The sequence below is a fragment of the Leucopleurus acutus genome (genome assembly GCF_964270905.1).
Source record: "Leucopleurus acutus genome assembly, chromosome: 18".
NCBI classification, from domain to species: domain Eukaryota; kingdom Metazoa; phylum Chordata; class Mammalia; order Artiodactyla; family Delphinidae; genus Leucopleurus; species Leucopleurus acutus.
The window spans coordinates 66,675,890-66,697,687 of record NC_139160.1 but is presented as its reverse complement, the minus strand read 5'-3'; the positions used below and the strand labels follow the sequence as shown (position 1 = coordinate 66,697,687).

The following is a 21,798-nucleotide window of genomic DNA, read 5'->3' as shown; positions in this document are numbered from 1 at the left end:
TAAGGATTCTGAACGTCGTCTAAAGGCACTGGGTGTCAATGCTTTCCCAGTCTGGCCCTCACTTACTTGCGTCAAGTTGCACAGAGTTGCTTCTGGATGACAAGGAAATTGAAATGCAGAGTAAATATAATTTTCCTAATGTAAGTGGAAAGCAAGCAATCAACCACCATTTGATACTTGCAGTTTGTACAATCTACGTAATCACTGTGAATCTCAGAGGTTCATTTATAGAATCAGATTCTTCTTTGTGATTATAAACGAGGCAGTGCCTTTCACCAGCAAATTAGCAACGCGCCTTTCACGGCAACTAAAGGAAGGCATCATTTCCGGTACAACAGTTGTCACAGAAAGGCCAGTCGATGTCCCAGTCCTCCGTGGCAGCACGGAGCCACCCAGGTGTAAGCGTAAGGACTGTCTGCGCTCCCCACTCTTTGGGTGCTGCCCTCCCACACGCCGCAAGTCCTCTCAATTCCACCTCCTTCACTTCTCCTGCATCTGTCACCTCCCCAGCATCCCATCTGGGGCCCTTAACAGTCACCACCGTGTGTCACTGGGCTTTCCTCCTGCAGGCTCAGCCCTCAACCCATCCTACCCACTAACGAGTATCTATCACTGGCATCTGTCTCACGGACCAGCACGACTGATGTGGTAGGTTGTTGGACTCTCTATGGGCTCCCTAAGGCCCTGAAGCCCATCTAATGGCATGGGGAGAGCGGGGCTTAAGTATAGAGAGGGGCTGGGCCAGGACCCTGGCTCTACGACCTAGATCAAGCCCTTTCTGCCCTCTACGCCTCACTGGGGTCATTCATGCCTACCTCATAGATTGACTGATCAGCCATAAGTGAAAGAACGTTAAGTACAGATGTAGCACAAAGTCCGGCACACAGCAAGGGTTTTCTTAAAGGGTAGCCATTATTTTTGTTCATTTTCTTATCAGCAACACCTTGCCGTGCGTGTCCATAAATATTCGTGGGACTCATATCGTGTTTCCAAGATCACATTCCATAAAATAATACCAGCGCTCTGGAATTCTATTGTGGGTATCAAGTCTAGCTTCCTGTTTATATAAATGAGGAAGGAGAAACCTATAAGGCTCCTGGCTCACAGTTATCAAGTATGACTTTTAGTATTGCTTTCACACGATCATTTTCTCTACAGATCCCAAACTGATTAAATCATTCCAATATATTTCTTAGGAGTTAAAGCTATGATTTCCAACTCCAATGTTCGAATTGAGGAAAGACAGCAAATAAGCGAACCATAAAAAATAAAATAGCAGATCATTTAAACATCAGTCTGATTTGTATGTTAATATGTTTCACATTCAAACACAGGGGTATCTAGCCAGCTAAATGCTTCCTTCAAAGGAGCCTTCAAAGAAGCCTTCCTTCAAAGGCCCGTCCTAGAGGGTCCTGAAACCCTCCGTCCACCACCTTGAAATCCTACAGCCAACCTGGGCCAGAGGGATGAGAGGTTCTCCTAGGAAAATCCTGACTCTAGGAAAACAGAGGCTTTGGACTAAGTCAATGAAGGAGACCAAGAATTCAGCAAAGCTGACATGCACATAAAATGTTTAAGCTACACGAACACCCCCTCGATGTTAAAGCTACGGGAACTGAAGCTCCGAGGAGCTACAGACACGTCGGAAAAAGGGAGTAACTGTGCTGGTGAGAAGCTGAGACTTCATCACACCTGTCCAGGTGGGACTCCCTTCTTACAGACCTTCGAAAGCCACCTGGGCTCCTCATCTCTATCTCAGGAAAGACTCACGCGAGACTATATAGAAAGCTGGGGGGTGGGTAAAAAAAAGAATTAGTCCACTTGACAAGTATGCTAGTTTTAAATTTTAAAGTGTTTTCATAGGCTTCTTTTCCATTTCACCTGCCCAAGAGCTCTACAATGCAAGCACAGTCTCAATTCTGCTAATGAACAAGAAGGCGAGCAAAGCTTAGTGTGAAAGGAAGAAAAAAAGATTAGCTTTTAAGGAGAAACTAATCTGCATCCAGGACTCTGCGAGGTGTTTTCTCAGAAGGTATTTCACGTGAGCTTCACCTCAGCCCCGTGAAGTACGTGTTCCCTGGATTCGGAGACGAGGACGTGGGTTGAGAGTGGTCATCTTCTCACCCAGAGCCACCCAGCTAGTAAGCCTTGAAGCCCGGATGCGCGGCCCTGGACTTTCCCCTTTAACCACTCTGTTTTTATAATTCAGACAATTTATTATCTCCACTTAAAAGAGAGGAGGGGGCTTCCCTGGTGGTGCAGTGGTTGAGAGCCCGCCTGCCGATGCAGGGGACACGGGTTTGTGCCCTGGTCTGGGAGGATCCCACATGCCGCAGAGCGGCTGGGCCCGTGAGCCATGGCCGCTGAGCCTGCGCGTCTGGAGCCTGTGCTCCACAACGGGAGAGGCCACAACAGTGAGAGGCCCGCGTACCACTAACTAACTAACTAACTCACTCACTAACTAAATAAATAAATAAATAAAGGAAAAAAGCAGCTTCTCAAACTCCCCACGTTTCCCCAGAATATTGGCCCACTTTAACGTCTGATACAGACATTCTCAATTAGTTTATTCCTTTTATTTATTAGTTTCTACTGAGAGACTTTTCAGGGAGAAAATAGCAAACAGCTGTTACAGAATTCCTGCCATCACGTCAGAGCCTCAGAAATGACTTTGATCAAGGGTCTACAGTGGAGTTGAAAGGGGCACACAAACATTTCGGGCCAACATTTAAGTCCTACTCTCTGCTTCTAAGGAACTAGAAAGGAAGGCTAACAGTATTCCACTGAAATGAATTATGAAAAAAAATTTTTTTATCTATTAAAATAGCCCTTAAATTTAACATCATGAGACCAGACCCAGAAGGACCATTTATCATTCAAGTTAAATAAAACACAGAAAGGACCATTCAAAGCGGAGTGGACATGAATACTCTTTCAGAAACTCTGCTAATAATAGGGGCCAAAAGCAACACTGATAAGGGGAAAGAAATATGGACTCATTTTTAAAAAGCTGAGCGAACTTGTGAAATTCCTTCCCCTCATTCTGGTTCAAACTGCAGCTGCTTAAGGGGCAGTTAACGGAGCTCTGGGCACACACATCTCCCTTCTGGTTTAAATAGTCAATTAAATTTTATTTAGGTCTCGGTATCACCACCATCACCTCTTAGTGCACTTTACGCAAAAGAAAAAAAAATAAAAGGACCCCTGAATGCACACCTGCCTTCTAAGATCATATAATCCAATCAACTGCAAGGAATAACCCCACTGCCAGGGACTTGCGATTCCAGGGGAACCGAGAAGCAGAGCACGTATTACAAAGGAAGATATATTTCCCCCCAAGATCTTGGTTAAATGTACATTCCACCTCTTTGAGGAGAAAAAAAAAAACCAAGACATTTAGTGGCTTATCCAAAAAGGCATCGTCTCTAAGATGGCTGAAATAGAAATTAAAAAGGGAAACAAAATCATTCAACATAAGACAAAGACAGAAAAGGACCATGCTTTTCTGTAGACACAGTGGCTGTGAGTGACACAAGGCCAGCTCCAAGCCATCAGCCTCAGCTTTTCCCGATGTAAACTGGGGGGTCCCCAAAAGGACACGCAGAGCTTTTTAAAAAGACAAACTTTTGTTACGTCCTTTTTTCTGAGCGCAAGCCTATGAAGACAGTTTTCAAATTCTCTAACCATTTACGACCTTTTGCAGAACCACAAAGCACTTGGAGGAACAAGCTCTCGACTGACGTCAAGCCCAGGCTTCAGTGAAAATTAAAGAAATTAAACGACTGCTTCATTTCAAAATGTAAGAAAATGAAATAATGTTTATAATAAATAAACATTTATGAATAAATGTTTTATCATTTATGGGCTGACCGTGTGAGACTCCAAATTAGGTCTGAGATAACATAGGCAGTTTTGCCCTCCGTAAATAAAAAAACCCTTTGCAGTCTTTTATTATGACGTGCAACCTAATCATTTTTCTTAAAAGTTTTAGATGTTTGTTTTCAACAAACTTGTTTGCTTCCTGCTAATAATGTGTTGTCCAGAAAATATCTGATTTCTTTCCACCTTCTACCTACAATTTTCAAGTGGCGTAAAGTTTGGCCCAATTTAGTTTAGTGAGATGTATGTAAGTTACCCCACCTCCCACCAACACACACACACAAAATCCTAATGTTGCCTGATGCTCCGTAAGCAACATATTGTATACCATCCGCTTATTCACCCTGACCACATTGGTTTGAGCACTTACTAGTTACACAGTAACTACTATCTCTGAGGAGGCTTTTAGAATTTTGTGGGTTTTTTAAGATTAAAAATCCCTTTTCTGAAAGAGTTTACCATCTGCCTGGGGGATTAACAAATACAGTCATGAAAAGGTAATTCATCAACAAAGATGTCAACACAAGGTGCTGACTTCCAAAAAAAGAAAGGGAGAGAAAAAAGCCTGTAGTATCATCTGGACCAAACACCTCATTTTGCAAATAAGGAAACCAAGTCACAGCAGGGTTTATAAGGGAACTAATTAGGGAGAGAAGCAAGATTAAAGCCTGTGACTCAAAGTCTAATTAGAGGTACACATAACAAGTACTATAAGAAGAGAGAGACGGCCCCCAGCAAGAGCTATGGGGGGGGGGGCTTGGACAGTTGAGGTGATCTTGATAAATTTGTTAGTGGATGTTGGCCAGTGTTTAGAAATGGAAAAAGAACCAGAGCAGCCCCAAGATGAGGCTGTGGTGCCTCCCGTCTGGGAGGCTTGGAGGCAAGTTTGAAAAGATCCAATCGGGCAAGACAGTGGAAGCCCACAGATCTTACAAGAAGCGGCAGCTCGGGGTCGGGGAAGGCGGTTCCAATCCCAGTCCTATCCCAACACTGAGCAAATGTGATGAAGTGACTCGAAGCACTCCCCAAGTGTTCCCTCATCTTACAGAGATGACAGCGCCAGCCACCTTTCATCACTTGCGAGAGGCAAATGATTGAACAGAGGTGTGGGCAGTCGGTCACAGGTTATGGCATCGGCTGGGTCCAGGCACTGCTGAGGTATAGCATCTGATGACAAACAAGAACAAAAGAGGCCGTGCCTCCACACAGGTCCCACTCTACCTGCGGGAGGCCAAAAATAGGCACGTGAACAGGTAAGAGAATTTTCTGGCTTGAGATGCTAACGCACAGGATGAACCAACCGAGGACAGCAGTGGGGAATCACAACGAGTAACAGCTCAGCCATCTGCAGCGGGCCCTCCAGGAAGGCCCGAGCTCTCTCCCAGCCTCCCCAGACGAAGAAATCCATACTTTATCCTCAGGCAGCTGGGAGCTGTAAAGGCTTCTGAGTAAAGCAACCGACAAGACACAAACACAGGGCGTGATGCTTATTACTCCCCGGGATGGCTGTGGCTGACACGGAGCGCTCCGCACCTGCACCAGGCCACGCCCGCTCACTCCGCAACACAGGCCAGGTGTCTTCGCATCACCTGTGAGCATCTCTCCCAAGCGTTTTCACCAGGGCTGCTCAAAAGCAGCAGAACGTGGCTCCGTTTGATTTCCTCTGCTCTTCTCCACTCTTGCTAGGGTGGCCTTGCTAATGAAAACACATAAACTGAATAAACACTTGGGGAAGGCGCCATCTGTTCACCCTACAAACGTCAGCAGGAACAGCATTTGTTTACCAGCGGGGTCATGAGTGAGGACAGGACACATCAAACCTTCTCAGGAACCTTCCAGGGGGGTGGGAGTGGAGGGAGTCATTTAACCCTTTCAGACCCACACAAGTCACCTCGATTTATAATCTCTGGTTGGAAGGGAAGGCTGCATATGTCACAAACCACAGGCTGGGGCTTATCCGCACAGCCTTTTCCACATAAAGACGATAAAACGCCCCGTAAGAATTTCCTATAAATATTACTTTTGAACTTTCAACTCTGTAGAGGAAATACCTAAAAAGACCGTCCAAGTTCAAGAGCAAAGGTGGCGGTAGAACTAGCCATGGCGTAGAGAAGTCTGATGCTCACTGCTCACGCTTTTCAAAGGATTCAACTCTTTAATAAGACCTCATTCAGGGCTGTAAGAAATGATGAAGACTGGTGTGGTTATCTGTGCCAGGAAGTGTTTAGGGAACATGCATTTTTAAATGATGACTTGGCCTTCGTCCATCCTCTAAAACAAAAGTCTTAGGAAAGGCCCAGGAAACTCAATCCCCCAAGGAAAGCTGTGGTTCATGGAAGAATGTCCCCCAAGGGAAACTGTAACGACTTCTGGCCAAGTGCCTGCTCGTGTGTGTGATGAATGTGAATTAACGAGGAGGATCCATCCTTGTGGGGTGCCCAACCTGAGGAGGGAGCACGTGTGGGCTAAGGGGACACTTCCAGGCTCAGACACTTGGCCTTGATGAACCCCCAGCAGAAAGTTCTGGAGCAAGGTTTAAAGCACTTATGGGGAGCTGAGTCTCTTGTGATCCTGTGTCCCTCCGCTCCAATCCCAAGCACAGCGGCTGAGTCACCACAGCCAGCCTGATGCTTCCCAGCTGTGCAGAGACCTGGCTGATTCTGTTCTTAAAGACCACAAGGTAGCAATTTAGAATCAGCTTAGTCAATAAAAATGCTGATTGCTGCCTTTCTACAGGCAGTTATGGAAAACATCTGTTGCCCATGGGTTGCGAAGGAACATTCTGACTCAACGCCAAAAATAAAAATTAAACATGAATGGATGGATGAGGCATGTGAAAAACTAACAATAGCATTAATTCTACTTGTAAGATTCAGTCTACTCCTAATATTCAGTCAGCAAACACTTAATGAGCACCTACTACATGCCAGGCGCTGTGCAAGGTGCTGGGGATGAGACAATAAGGTAAGGTCCCAGCCCCGAGAAGCCAACAGTGAAGCGGCAAATGCCCACTGGTACCACTAATCATATTATGGTCCAAGCTCTTAGTATGTGCCAAGAGTTGTTCCTTTATTTGTATCAACTCTTTTATTCTCATAAAATGAGGTAGGGTTTTTGATTAGCCTCATTTTACAGACGAGAAAACTGAGATACAGAGAGATTAAGCACCTTGCCCAAGGTGATTAATGTGTCAGTAGATGAAGCTGGGATTTGAATCTCAGGGGTCCAGCTCCACCCTGACAGATGTATGAGCAAAGAAGTCTGAAATGGGGGAAGAAAACACCCCCAGCCACTGCCTCAAGAAGTTGGCATCTGGGTAAAACAGACAGGACCTCTAAGGATGCATAGGAGTTTATGTGGGAAGGGGGTGGTATGAGAAACCTTCCAGGCAGAGGAGTTACAAATGCAAAGCACAGACAACAGAAATTATCAAGTAAAATCATTTTTCTTTTTTTTGTAAAATCATTTTTAAAAGACGCAAACACACTCCTATTCCTATTTCTTAGGCAGGGAGTTCCTATATAGTTCCTAGCTAAGTAGTAGCTAGGACCAGAGTTTTGACATCCTTTGGTCCAGGGAAACAAGAACTGCAAGTGAATACAGTACAATGCTTCCTGTAGCTCATGCACACAACAGCAGCATTTGCTGGCCCTCGGTCCAAACCACACACGGGAACACCAATGTAAATTGATACAGCCACTATGGAGAACAGTATGGAGGTTCCTTAAAAAACTAAAAATAGAACTACCATATGACCCAGCAATCCCACTACTGGGCATATACCCTGAGAAAACCATAATTCAAAAAGAGTCATGTACCAAAATGTTCATTGCAGCTCTATCTACAATAGCCAGGACATGGAAGCAACCTAAGTGTCCATCATCGGATGAATGGATCAAGAAGATGTGGCACATATATACAATGGAATATTACTCAGCCATAAAAAGAAATGAAATTGAGTTATTTGTAGTGAGATGGACGGACCTAAAGTCTCATACAGAGTGAAGTCAGAAAGAGAAAAACAAATACCGTATGCTAACACATATATATGGAATCTAAGGGGAAAAAAAGTCATGAAGTACCTAGGGGTAAGATGGGAATAAAGACACAGACCTACTAGAGAATGGACTTGAGGACATGGGGAGGGGGAAGGGTAAGCTGGGATGAAGTGAGAGAGTGGCATGGACATATATACACTACCAAACGTAAAATAAGATAGCTAGTGGGAAGCAGCCACGTAGCACAGGGAGATCAGCTCGGTGCTCTGTGACCACCTAGAAGGGTGGGATAGGGAGGATGGGAGGGAGACACAAGAGGGAGGAGATATGGGGATGTATGTATATGTATAGCTGATTCACTTTGTTATAAAGCAGAAACTAACACACCATTGTAAAGCAATTATACTCCAATAAAGATGATAAAAAAAGAATGCGTTGCTAGAGACTTGGGCTCAGAAGTCCTTAGCAGTACCAAAGAGGAAACACTGAAATGAAATACCTCACCAAACCAGTCTGGCAATGAAGAGAAGGGAGGCAGGGTGCAGGAGGGATGTGGGGTGCAGCGCGGGGAGGAGAGGAGGCTGGGACATGTTGCAGAAGGCCGGACTCTACCAGGCTGGCAGGTGTGCCCCTCAATCTATTTTTACAATTTCAGCAGATTAGCAACGGCTTTGTGCCTCAGAATATGAAGAAGTTCAAGTCCTTAAAGAGACAGGAATTCCACAACAAGTAAATTAGAAAGATACAAAGGTGGTTTGCAATGTGCAATAAATTGGCAGGTTTAAACATAGCTTTTCTGAGGTTTATCTTCCCTGAGACACTTAATGGTAATTCACACCCTCTGAACAACATTCTTTGAAATGAATATGACTTAGTGAATCATATTACATAAACCATTAAATGATGAGATGCAGACGTGAATGCCAACTGTTAAGTTTTAGTTGCTCTAGCCATCGGGAATAATTGATGGATCGTCTCCACTTTAAAAACAGGTTATGTTCCCAAAGTTCGCTTACAGTTTGGCTGTTTGGAATTCAAGAGTTACTTCCTTCCTCCCCCCCCACACAAGCCATGTGAGATGTGGGTGTAGTACCCAAGGGAGAACACAGAAAACAGGCAGAGTGTGCTGTGAATTCTCTGGATGCTAATTCATGCTTGAGGAGACTGCGGTCAGAGTTCTACAGAGGTGGACACACACGTCCGCACTCTCCCTGCCACGGGAACAAATCCTGCATCTGCACATAACTAACCGGTGGTGGTTCCCGAACCACTAGCAGCGGTTGGATTTCAGGAGGAGGCTGGAGAGAAGGATGAGGGAGGGCAAGGGGCCACGAGGCAGGGGCTCTGAGAAGACACCAGAACCACGGGGGCATGCAGCTCTAGCTGATGGACAAGGCCAAGGCTGCCGTTCCTCCTTCTCTGCCCGGCTCCTGGACACCCCACTCTGGTCCGCCCCTGGGATGGGGCCTCTTCCCTTCTAGGGCTGCCACACTGGGGGCTGGGATCAGGGTTCTCCTGCACCCCGACTCCCCACCCACAAACATGCTCGGCAACTTCTCTGATGTCGGAACACCCATTCAGGTCTTTGATGGTTTTCTCGGAACTTTCCTGCCGGTAACCTAGGGAAACGGGGTGCTCACACACATGCATCGACGTTGAGAGGAACTGCTTGTAACGAGCAAATTAAATGGAGACGCAGACCACAGTTCCCTCCACTTCAAATATGTAAGTAATACATACGTAGGCATGTACACACAGATATCTACTTGAATACGGAAAATCAGAGTAAAATTCAAATGACACACCCACTGATATCCCTGGGCACGGTCCGCGCATAAATCCAAAAACTGACAGCTCGGAACCAGACGCTCCAGAGGAGGACGGCGAGGGTGGGCAGGGAGCCGCTGAACACACAGACCTGCCACCTCGCATCACCGAGACGCAGGAATGACACGAGCCTCCCCGTGCCGAAGGCTGCCCCCGACTTACCGGAACTTCAAAGGCCTCCTGGGTGTCATCCAGCATCTGGATTCTGACGGACATGAGTTTTCCTGAAGGCGTCGGGGGAGGCTTCTGTCCATGTTCCAAGGTACTGATCCCCGAATTCTCCGCTGCCCCCAGTCTCGATCCTGGAGTTGGCCTCTGCTCTATTTCTCCCATGATGAGAGCAGATTATATGATGCCTGCAGGAAGCAGAGAGAAGAAAAATACATCAGGAGACTCACTGAGACCACCTTAGTAACATTGGTCGCCTTCTGCCGGTCACTGTGGCCACGTCCCCGAAGCACAAGATGGCCAGTTCCCACCCCCCGCGCAGGAATCACACGAGCTGATAAGCGTTCGGCTCATTCACACACAGCATCACCTTTAGCCACTCAAGGCATGCAAATATTTGTGCATATTTTATCCCTCTGCATACTTTTTTTTTTTGCGGTACGCGGGCCTCTCACTGTCGTGGCCCCTCCCGCTGCGGAGCACAGGCTCCGGACGCGCAGGCTCAGCGGCCATGGCTCACGGGCCCAGCCGCTCCGCGGCATGTGGGATCTTCCGCGACCGGGGCACGAGCCCGTGTCCACTGCATCGGCAGGCGGACTCTCAACCACTGCGCCACCAGGGAAGCCCCATCCTTCTGCATACTTTTACATAGTTTATCCTTTTCTAGTTTTACAGTCAGCTCTTAATACGCTAGATTCAGTTGTGTTCTACGTATTATTAGTTAGGGTCTACCATGAGCTAGGCACCATTTTTCACACCCTTGCGGTCTGCTGGGAAGATAATGAGCAGTGCCTAGCCCACATCATTAGCATCCATTAGTTTACCTTTTAGGGATCATGGAACATACCAAGTGATGTGGGCGTTATCAAGATAAATAGATAAAACGTATCTTGTAGCTCCCGAGTTTATAATCTGGTTGAGGAAACGAAACACACGCTCACACAAACCCAGGTGACGTCAGGTAGGGTCTTTTCTCTCGATTTCTTCTTCTCCTCCTAATTAATTTTTTTCCTGCCACCCTCCAGCAGTCGTTCCCCCTCTCCCAGGAAACCATTCTACATATTACAGTATTGACAAAGTTATCTTCTCCATCATGCAGAAGGTAGGAACTGAACTCCACTGAGTCTCAAATGTTGGGTAATGCTTGAAAGGAGACAGGAACACACAAGGAGAAGGAATTCCAGGGAAGTAGAACAGCATCAAGAAAGCTATGGGACAGAAATCAGGTGGCATTTAGGAAGACAACTGAGAATCAATGCTGCAGAGTTCAAGATGCATTTGGAAACTAGGTTGGAATCAGACCACAAAGGACATCAAAGGCCTAGCTGAGAGATATGGTCTTCACCCTGTAGGGAGTCACTGAATAAGAATAATGACACAACGAAAGTAGAACTTGAGAAAAATGAATGTGAAGATGATCTATACTAATGCGCCGGAAAAAGAGACGGGCTGGCAGGGGCTGGGGGAGTCCAGTTACAAAGCTAAGGCAACAATTTGAGCTCGAGGAGATCAGCTTGAACAGTGGCGACGGAAATAAAAAGATGATGCTATAAAACCCACTTCTATGGAAAAATTAACCCGGTGTTGTAAATGGTTAGCTACTGAGAAGAAGGAGATTAAAGTATAACAGGGACCAGAAAGTTTTAAATCAGGGCAGAAGTGAAGAAGTGGGAGGGGAAGGTGTGTGTGTGACTGGGGACACATTGAAGGCTTTAAAAGGATATCCAGCAGGCTGTGGTGGAGGTGGAGCTGGATTTGGGCTTTGGGTTCAGAGTCCATCTCGCTGTAGAAGTGAAAGCCAGGGTGAGAGTGAATGTGAAAGGGGTGGGGGGGAGACATGGCAATGAAAAAGCAAAAAGAACAAACATGCCCAGCCATGGGGGTTGTTATGGACTGAACTGTGTCCCCACAAATTCTGACCTTGGAGCACTAACCCCATGTAACTCAGAATGTGACGGCATTTGGAGACAGGGTCTTAAAAGAGGTGACCAATTTAAAACAGTGATTAAGATGGGCCCTAATCCAATCTGACTGGTGTCCTTATAAGAGGAGCAAATTTGCACACACACAGAGACACCAGGCATGCACAGAGGAAAAGCCATGTGAGGACACAGGGAGAAGGTGGCCATCTGCAAGCCGAGGAGAGATGCCTCAGAAGAAACCAACCCTGCCAACACCTTGATCTAAACTTCCGACCTCCAGAACTGTGAGAAAATAAATCTCTGTTAAGACACCCAGCCTGTGGGACTTTGTTATGGCAGTAAATTCACACAGGAGCCGATGGAGAAGAGGCAGAGAAAGAATGACCCTTTGTCTCAGTGACAAAGAGAGTCACAGAAGGGGCACTCAAGGGTCACCTGTGGTGTGAGGTATAGACCTTAGGGCTGCATCTTACGAGTCACCCTTCAGCTCTTTGCTTCAGGAAAAAACATCCAGTTTGTCAGCCTCATTGTGTAGGTTCTTCTTGACCAAGGCTCTTCCTTCTCCTGAAGGGTCAGTCAGGTTCCTTCCCAGAAGTTTCCCACCAAATTCCATATGGGAACCTCCCCTTCCTCTCAGTGAAACCTCGAACATTCTCCCTGTGACACAGAGGGCTGGCCCTGAGGTCAGGAGAGTAGAAACCATGGAGTCACCTCAATAAGATGGGTCATTGGATCAAACCACCCTGGCCTAAAAAGACACACCCTTTGACTGAAAAGGGAGAGGGCCTGACCACCACCCAGGAAACACCATTTACTACTTATTTCTCCCACACTCATTTTCCCCACCAACTTTCCACCAAAGCCTGTAAGAGATTATTATTCGTCCCTGTGCAATCCTTTGAGATTGGACTTCTGTGTCACCATGCTAGTTGAGGACCAGCCTTTTGAGAACTACTACTCCTTTCTTGAATGTCCACCTATGATTTCACAGGTCTGCTATACAAGTAAGTACCTTTCTGATTTCTCCCCCAAATAAGTTTTTTTTTAAGAACCTAATTCCAATCTGTTTGATTATGTGATTATCTTTTGCTTAATCGTCTCTTGGTCTTAAGACACAACTAGGCTTTGCTCATCTACAATGCTTTACACCGAAGTGAAAAGCAGATCACCTACATTTGTTCAATGAATCAAATGTGGCTGGTATAGATCTAATTAACTATGGCATCACTGTGTTTAAAATAATCTTCACAAACCAGGCAGAATTATTCCCCTATATGTTTTCTATTCATGGTCTCATGGTTAAAAATAAACACAAGCGCTAAAGAAAGCTTTGACATCAGTCCAGTTTGCCTTCCCCATTGCCAGCCTCCTCTTTGCACTCATTCCTACTTTGGTGTTGATCCCTCCCTGCCTCTGTAAACATCCTCCACTGCTCGCCTCCAACCCCACCTTCTGTTCCCCGCACTCCACCAGCATGGACAGGCCCTGTCCTCAATCACTGATGCTGGGCCTGACCACTTGGCCTCTTCTCGCTCTGAGTTGAGAGGGGTAGGTCCGGGCTGTGGCTCTGATGCCCATCCAGGGAGCCGACGGCAGGGAGGTCAGGGTTTATTCTCTCACGTCACCCCACCTTAAAGGTGCTCTAAACTCATTTTCTCTTTGTCCTACCTAAGCAAAGAGCAAGGCTCTCATCCTCGAAATGGAACCCTTTCTCTCCACGCTGGCCCAAGATCCCCAGAAGAACATTGTGATTTTTAACAGCTTGGCACTTAAAAATTAAATTGAGCCAGTGATTAATAGACATCTGGTACCTTAACTTCCTTTATCTCTTTTTCGTCTTCAAATGATCTCACGCCTATATTTGTTCTACTTCTGGATATTAACATTTCAACAAAGCATGTCACACTTTTTGTTTTTATACTTGCAGGCAGATTGTTACTGTTCACGGAAAGTGCTGTTTAACTCCAACATAAATCCAGCCAAGAGTTCTGAGCGGAGCAGCCTAAGAATGTCAAGGGAATATCTGAGGAACGCTGTCAAGTCATGAATGGGTAACCATAACCGATGCTGGATAGCAAAATCGGTGAATCCAGTAATAAAACACAGCCTTCTACATCACATACCTAACAAACCTAAAAGCCTCCTGTGTATAAATAGCAATCCATGCTCTATTCCAACTTTACCTCCATCACTTCCTCCAACTTCTGAATTCCTTAAGAAAGAGTCAAGGTAAAAAAGATTAATATTTCTTTCCTTGTACCATGTTATTACTAATATGATCATTCCAGACCTAAAAGTAAAGAGCTGTTTGTGAAACTACCTTCTTCTTTAGATCTATGTGAAAAGTTAGTTTAAAAGGAAATAATGACTACAACAAAAAAGCAGTACAAACTTTAACTGGCAAAGAAAAGATAAAAAACTAGAATTGTCTTGTTATAGTCTCTTGGCTTAAAGACTTCCTCTTGGAATTCACCCAAAAGCAATAAGGAAAACACACACAAAAATGCTAACTCCATCCCAGAGGAACCTGGAACACATCTGTAGCTTTGAACCACGAAACATGAGAAAGAGTTGGCAAACTGCAGTGAAGGTCAGACAGAGAAGGAAAATTCTTGGAGAGCCTATGCCTGCCAGAGCCATGCTCCCCAAATAAGTAGGATATCCAGCAATAATTTTCTGAAAAGAAGGGCAACAGACACGCAGGTAGCACTAAGAGCTTCCCTGGATGCAGTGTGGTGGGAGAAATCAGGAAGCAGGAAAGGTCGAATTGAATGAGAAACCACACAGGTAAGACATATTAGCAGGAAGCAGTCTGTTGCCAAGGCAAAGTGAAAAAGAGAGACCCCACTAGGAACACAACCAGTCTCAGCAAGCTAGAGAAAAATAAGGGTTGAAAGGATTACACACACACACACACACACACACACACACACACACGCAACCTCAGGTCACAAGAATCCCCACTGGCATGGGACATGGCCCTGTCTCCTGCTCACGTGAAGCTCCTGTAAATAGCTAGTTCATAAAGAATTCATCTAATAACAAAAAAGGACCTTTACAAAGATGCTGCAAAAAGAGGAAAATGAAAATGAATGACAGATGAAAAACACCCACCAAAGCAATGTTATATGCAACAGATGAAAATTTTGCCCACACTGTCATAAATTAACAAAACAAAGAAATAACTGATTCTATCTACAAAAACAGAAGAGGATTTACAAGAGTTCAGGGAAGCATGAGAAGGAAATAAAGCATGAGGGCAGACCTCAGGGTGAAAAAAAAAGAATGAATAAAAACATCACTACTGGGATTTCCCTGGAGGTCCAGTGGTTAAGACTCCACACTTCCACTGCAGGGGGCATGGGTTCAATCTCTGGTTGCGGAACTAAGATCCCACATGCCATGTGGCACAGCCAAAAACAAAGTCACTACAGAATGAATGTTTGTGTCACCCCCAAATTCATACACTGAAACTTAATCCCGAATGCGATGGTATTTGGAGGCAGGGCCTTCCGGAGGTGATTGGATGGTGAGGGTGGAGCCCTCCTGAATGGGATTAGTGTCCTTATGAAAAGCATCCAGATAGCTCTCTTGTCCCTTACACCATGTGAGGAAAAGTAATACCACAAGACTGCCATCTATGAACCAGGAAGTGGGTCTAGACACCAAGTCCACTGGCCCTTGATCTTGGATTCTCCAGCCTCCAGGACTGTGAGAAATAAATTTGTTGTTTTCCTGTTTATGGTACTTTGTCTTAGTCTGTCTGGGCTGCTTTAACAATCATCAAATGGAAGCAGCTAAAAGGAAATACACACTGGTGAAAATATGAGAGTCTGGAGGGGAAAGATGGAGAAAAGCAAGCAAAAGATTTAGAACAGAAAAATGATAAATATGGAAAACAAAGAAAAGAAATCCAACACACCCATAATAGGCATCCCTAAACGAAAAAAAAAAAACCTCAATGGAACAAGAAAAACATTTTAAGGTACAATTCAGGAAGACATTTCGGAAATAAAAGATTCTCCATAATAAATGAACATATCATATCCCAGAAACAACTAAAATGATGAACACCTGGAAGTTTCCTGTGTCATCACTCATCTTCAGAAATTAAGAAGGAATTATTTGGGCATCTATGCAAACAGTTCAAAAAAAAACAAAGGAAGGGATAAAAGTTCAGACTCCACAGCAACATTTGTAACCGAGCAGGACCCTATGGGGCCTGCCTGGGACAGACTACTCCCCCATATCCTCTTCTGTAGCTCTTATGTGAAGTACCCAGATAATAGTATCTCAGGCATCTTTGCTGAGTTTTTCAGTTGCTAAAAACCACCAACAAATGGAAGGAATTAACTACTTGGTGAGTGGCCCCCAGACCTAGTGGTGCCTAAGGATTGATAAAGTTAACCACCCTGTTACCTCACCATTAACCAATCAGAGAATTGTGCACAAGATGATCACATACCCTGCTACCCTCCTCCCTCATCTGGCCTCTAAAAATGCTTTGCTGAAACCCTTTGGGAAGTTTGGGGGTTTGGGGGCATGAGCCACCCATTCTCCTTGCTCGGCCCTGCAATAAACCTTTCTCTGCTACAAACTCTGACGTTTCAGTTTATTGGGCCTTACTGTGTGTGGGGCACACAAACTTGCATTCGATAACACACGTTCAATGTTTAACTGACCAAACTATCTTCCAAGAAATAAAAGATGAATCAGAACATGGAATCTAGCTGAATTTTCATTGAAACATTTAAAAGAGTCAAGAACTCAAGCCCTTCTGGGAGAAGCTACTAAAGGATAAACAGCAAAACAAGAGGCTAAGTGGTGAAACACGGAAAAACAATTATTGGTAAACTTTAAATCCATTTATACTGTAAGAGGAAGGCTAAAATCACTGTAATAGCTGCAGAATATTATCATTCCTGACAATGCAGAAATAATTAAAAAATTGGCAGGGGAAGGAGTTGAGATGGTGAGAGGCCTTAAGTTAACCGTTACCATATGTTTTAAAACTGATAATAAAAAGAGAATTTAAATCTCCAGAGATATACAAGTGGTTAATAAGCACATGAAAATATGTTCACCACTGTCCCTCACTAGGAAATGCAAATTACATCCACAATGAGATAATATTCCACACCCACTATAATGGACAGTAACAAGTGTTACCGAGAATGGGAAAAAAAATGGAATTTCTCATACATTGCCGATGGCTGGTGGGAATACAAAAAGGTGCAGACTTTGGATAATATTGGGGAAGTTTCTTAAAAGTTAATCATAAATTTAGCATACAACCCAGCAACTGGGTTCCCCTGGTGACTGAGCTATTACACTCCTAGGTATCTCCCCAAGACAGAGGAGAATGTATGTCTTCACAAAGACTGTGTGTATGGAGATGTTTAGAGCTAAAAACAGTCAACAAGTGGAAATAATCCGAATGTTCATCACCCAGTGGGTAAACAAAATGTGGTATATCCACAGAAGGGAATATTATGACTCGTCATTAAAAGGAAATGAAATGCAGATACATGGCACAACGGGGATGAGCCCCCAAAACATTTTGCTAAGTGAAAGAAGCCTGATGCAAACGACTCCATGGCATAGGAGCCTACTTATATGAAAATATCCAGACAAAGCAAATCTAGAGAGACAGAAAGTTGTTGCTTTGGGTCGGGGTAGCAGCTGTGACTGACGGCAAGGGGCCTGAGGGATAGAGATCTTTTTGGAGGTGATAGAAACGTTCCAAAACTAGATTGTGGTGATGGTCACACAAGTCTGTAAATTTACTAAAATCCTTTGAACTGAAAACAGGCCAAAGGTATGATATGTAAATTATACATTAAATACACGATACGTAAGTGGACACACACATAAATATTCTTGGAAGGGCAGAGGGAGGAGAGCTGGCTCCAGAGACATGGTTGCAGACAGCGATGAGGAGGCTGAGAGGTGCTTTCCACTGCACACTTTTGGGGACCTTTAATATTTTGTACCATTCAGACAAAAATTAAGACAATTTTAAAATTTTCGTTTTTCTAAAAGGACAGATGCCTGCTGTCCACCCCGTCCCCTTTAAAGCATGAAATCAACTAAGATGAAATCACAGTAAACAAGGGTGACAATTATCATTCAAAACAGGCTGACGAGCAGAAGGTTGGCAGGAGGTCTTCCTTCCAGTTTTAAATGTAAGCCACTGAAAAATTCCAGGTTAAGAAAAATTCATAGGAAGTGAATAATTTACAGAAGCAGCAGCCCAAGAGGTAGATCTGTAGGAAGCTACGGGGCTGGGTCCTAGAGCCGCCGGAGCGCCCAGGGCCTGTTGCTGACGGTGGAGGGGCTGGCGTTTGCCAGTTTGGGGGGGGCGGGCGGGGACAATGATTGACCACGTGAGACTCCCAGAAGGGCAAAGGGCAAAGCATGTGTAACCTCCACCAGTGCCTGTTCACTCCAGCTTAGGTGCCAGGTGACAAAGCCACCTTGTGCTCCTGTCCCCGGGGAGCCACAGGCCAGGGAGGGGGAGACGCCCCAGAAAGGCGCGCGGCCCAGCAGCTGCTCCAGGACACAGGCGGCCACGGCTGGCCTTTCACAAGACTTAGATAAGGGGTTTTGAGAAAGTTCAAAAACAGCTATCCGGGCGGATAGATTTACTTCTTTCAAAAAAGTCTGTGAGCAGAAGGAGCGACTGCAGATCACCTGTTTTACATCAACCAGACACTTCAAACAGGCGAGGGACTGTCAGGCCCGCTGGATCACTGGGGAGAAGGGGGACCAGGATATCAACTCTTGGGAAGTTGGGTGCCCCATTTCACCCACCACGGAAAAGAGAACTGACCTGTGGAAACCCGATAAAGAATATTTCTTCACTGTCTTTCCTCTCCAACCCTAGTGGGGAAAAAAATTAACTAGGCTATCTTAAATCCCCCTAACAAATCTCTGCGAAGTACTTCAAGGACAACTCAGAGCAGAAGAGCGAGTCTCTCACGTCGCAGAGGTTATTTCCAAAGTCTAGTTTTAACCACACCTTCTACTCAAAAACCTGAGTCTAATCAATAACAACATAAACGTGAAAATTCCCAGCCGCGCATTTCAATGACCTGCCCCGTTTTCTCTCCCTGTAAACAAACTGTTCAGCGTGGCTGCATTTTCCTATGTTGTGGCGGCTGCTGTTCCTTCTTCCTCCTAAAATATCCTCTTTACCGGCTCTAATGTCTCCGACTCTAGAAAGCCTTCCCTGATCTACTCTTTGGGGCTGGGGGAGGGAAGCCTTACTTTCTTCTCCCTGGCATTTTGCTCGTATTGGGCTTATATTCCACTTGCTTTCCAGGTCTTTCTCCTCTTTTCCTGCACTGCGAGCTCAATTCCAAGCCCAGAGGGGCAGCGGTTGGCGGGGGGGGGGGGGGAGCTGGCTGCATTACCTGGGAGCATGACATGTTTCTCCTGTCATAGTGCGAGGGCCCGCCCGACTCGGGGGCTATGAGAACTTCAGGCAGTCACGTCTCCACTACAGAGTCATCCTCCTAGAAGACGCAGAGAAAACTGACCACCGCCTGCAGGGCTTCTTAAACTGTGGCTGCAAACGAGCCGCATCAGTAACACCTGGGAGCTCATTAGAAATGCAAATTCTCCGCCCCCGCGCAGGCCGGCTGAATCAGGGAGGGTGGGCCCGCATCTGGGTTTTAACAAGCCCCCCAGCAGCTCCTAGCTCAAGCTCCAGCCCGAGACCGCTGCCACTTACGTCCAAGGGTCTCCATGAGGATCAGCTGAGGTAAGTAAATCCACCTGACACAAATCAAGCCCTTACTCGACACCTTCACCGAGGAAAAAAACCACGTTTCACACACGCACCAGACTGATTCTTTCAACAGCTCTTGGCAAGAAAAAGTGGCATTCCTTTTCCCAGGACATTTTCATTTGTCTTCCAACCTTGTTCTAAAAACGACTTACGACAACGCTTTTGTTTGCCTTTTCGCTGATTTGGTAGAACCTACGTCCTCCATGACATAGGCAAGGACAAAAACATGCAGGATGGAGTCAGGAGTAAAAGGTATTGGGAAGAGAAGGCGCTTTTACTCCAACAGAAATAAAAAAACAGGAAACCAGAAAAAAAAATCTCCAATGATTCACATTTTCATCATGTCCATCTCTCCATGATTCTGAGAGTACAAAATTAAATTTTAACTCCCCCTCCATTCTCTCCTCTAATTAAAAGGCCTGGGTAAATAAAATGGAAGGAGAAAGGTGGTCTTCTGGAAGATAAGAAACCAGCTGGCGGCGTCTCTCGGTTCCCACAGAACAACAGCGCTGCAGTGGAACCAGAGGCGGCATTTCTTAGGCTGTGGTCAAGCTCGCTCTACTTGACACACAGCGGCACTCTCATCCACTCACGACGGAAAGGCCTCTCTCTTTGTCACCAACTGACACTGGTCAGCCTTTCCAAATACCTGTGGAAAGCACCTAGGCCCTGTCTGACCCATAAGGAGGGTGCAGTCTATCACTGGATCTGCTTACTCAACATCCTTGAAAATAACAGACTGTTTAAAGTATACTGTCATTGAAATGTCACAGTAATTGGGATCATCGCCATTCACAAGCATTTTTAAGGACCTGTAATAATTCAGCAACTACACTTAGCACTACGCAGCACACAAAGCAGGAACATGGCATCATACGGTTCGTCTTTATGGGACCTATCATCTCTCCAGCAGTAGAAAGCAGGTACTCAGTGATAACTGTTGAAGGCAACGTATTTATTTCTGACAATAGGTAGTATGTGAATTTTAAAAGCTACAGAGAATGCCGAGGAAGTCGCCCAGTCCTTGGGAAAAGGCTGTTTTAAGTAGCCCTGAGGGCAGATGGAAACGAAACGTATGGAAAATATACACAGGCTTGCTGGAGTTTCCTTTTGCATTCAGTAAGGAAGTGTCCACGCAGTGCCAGGAGCTGTGCACATGGTGGATACAGACCAACAGAGGTGAGAAAATAGTGAAAAGCAGAAAGGTGGGTGCGATGCAGGTTTCAGTCGGCCTGAAATAATAGGGCCAAAAAGCCACAGGAGGTGCATCTGATGGACCAGGGTGAGCCACTGTGGTTTTTAAGACAAGGTGAAACTATGCAGCTTTAAGAAAATAATTTGGCAGGGAATTCCCTGGCGGTCCAGTGGTTAGGACTTGGCGCTTTCACTGCCAAGGTCCTGGGTTCAATCCCTGGTCCGGGAACGAAGATCCCACGTGCCGTGGGGCAACTAAGCCCTGCGCTCTAGAGCCCGAGTGCCGCAACTGAGACCCAACGTGGCCAAATAAATAAATGAATATTTTTTAAAATAAATGGCAACACTGAAATGTGTCCTACATCCTGTGTAACATTCTACTGACATCTATTCTGGAGTGAGTAACGATAGTATTTCATACAACGTTTAGGAAAAAAAAAGGCATTTCCTAAAGCTTCCCAAAACCAATGAATCATAAATGACAGGGCTTCCCTTCAGGGTGGGAAAAGGAAAGCAATTTCTATCAAACCATTAAAGAATAGACTGTGAAATTCTCTCACCATTTGAATATTATTCGAGAAATACACTAGGCAATATTATTACAGGCCAAAGGATACAATAAAATACAACAGAGGTATAAAGGGTATCTCGCCTTCTGGAACACTTCCCCTAGAATTAATTATTAATTAAAATAATGAAATGTCAAGGAAAAGAAAAGAACATAATAAAAGAGGGAAACCCCTTGTGAAAAAAGAAGAATTTAAATGTCAGCCTGGTTAAAAAATAAGGTATTTAATTAAACAATGTTGTCCATTAATAAAATGAATGATGATGAATAGCACATTTTGCCATGGGTTGCTGGAAGGGAAAAGATTTAGATACCATCCATCAGATTGTCCATCAGGTTCTAATCCTAATTTTTGAAGTGTTTGAGTATACAGTAAAATTAACTTTCCTGGATTTTAAGCTTCTCATTCACAGAATATGGAAAAATATGTTATTATTTTAATTTAACCAA

At 45.0% G+C, this 21,798-nt stretch overlaps 1 protein-coding gene across 5 annotated transcripts in view; it reads right to left on the bottom strand.

The window, feature by feature from the left end:
• FARP1 (FERM, ARH/RhoGEF and pleckstrin domain protein 1) overlaps positions 1 to 21,798 on the bottom strand; it is a 285,374-nt gene that overhangs the window by 217,469 nt on the left and 46,107 nt on the right. For 4 of the 5 annotated variants that reach the window (XM_082859491.1, XM_082859494.1, XM_082859490.1 and 1 more), the window contains exon 2: positions 9,867 to 10,060. In XM_082859491.1, coding sequence (XP_082715617.1) covers positions 9,867 to 10,037 — 171 coding nt within the window. In that variant the 5' untranslated portion in view covers positions 10,038 to 10,060. Of the gene's footprint in view, positions 1 to 9,866; positions 10,061 to 19,529; positions 19,623 to 21,798 lie in introns of those variants that run through there. The other variant, XM_082859492.1, reaches the window with a different exon arrangement.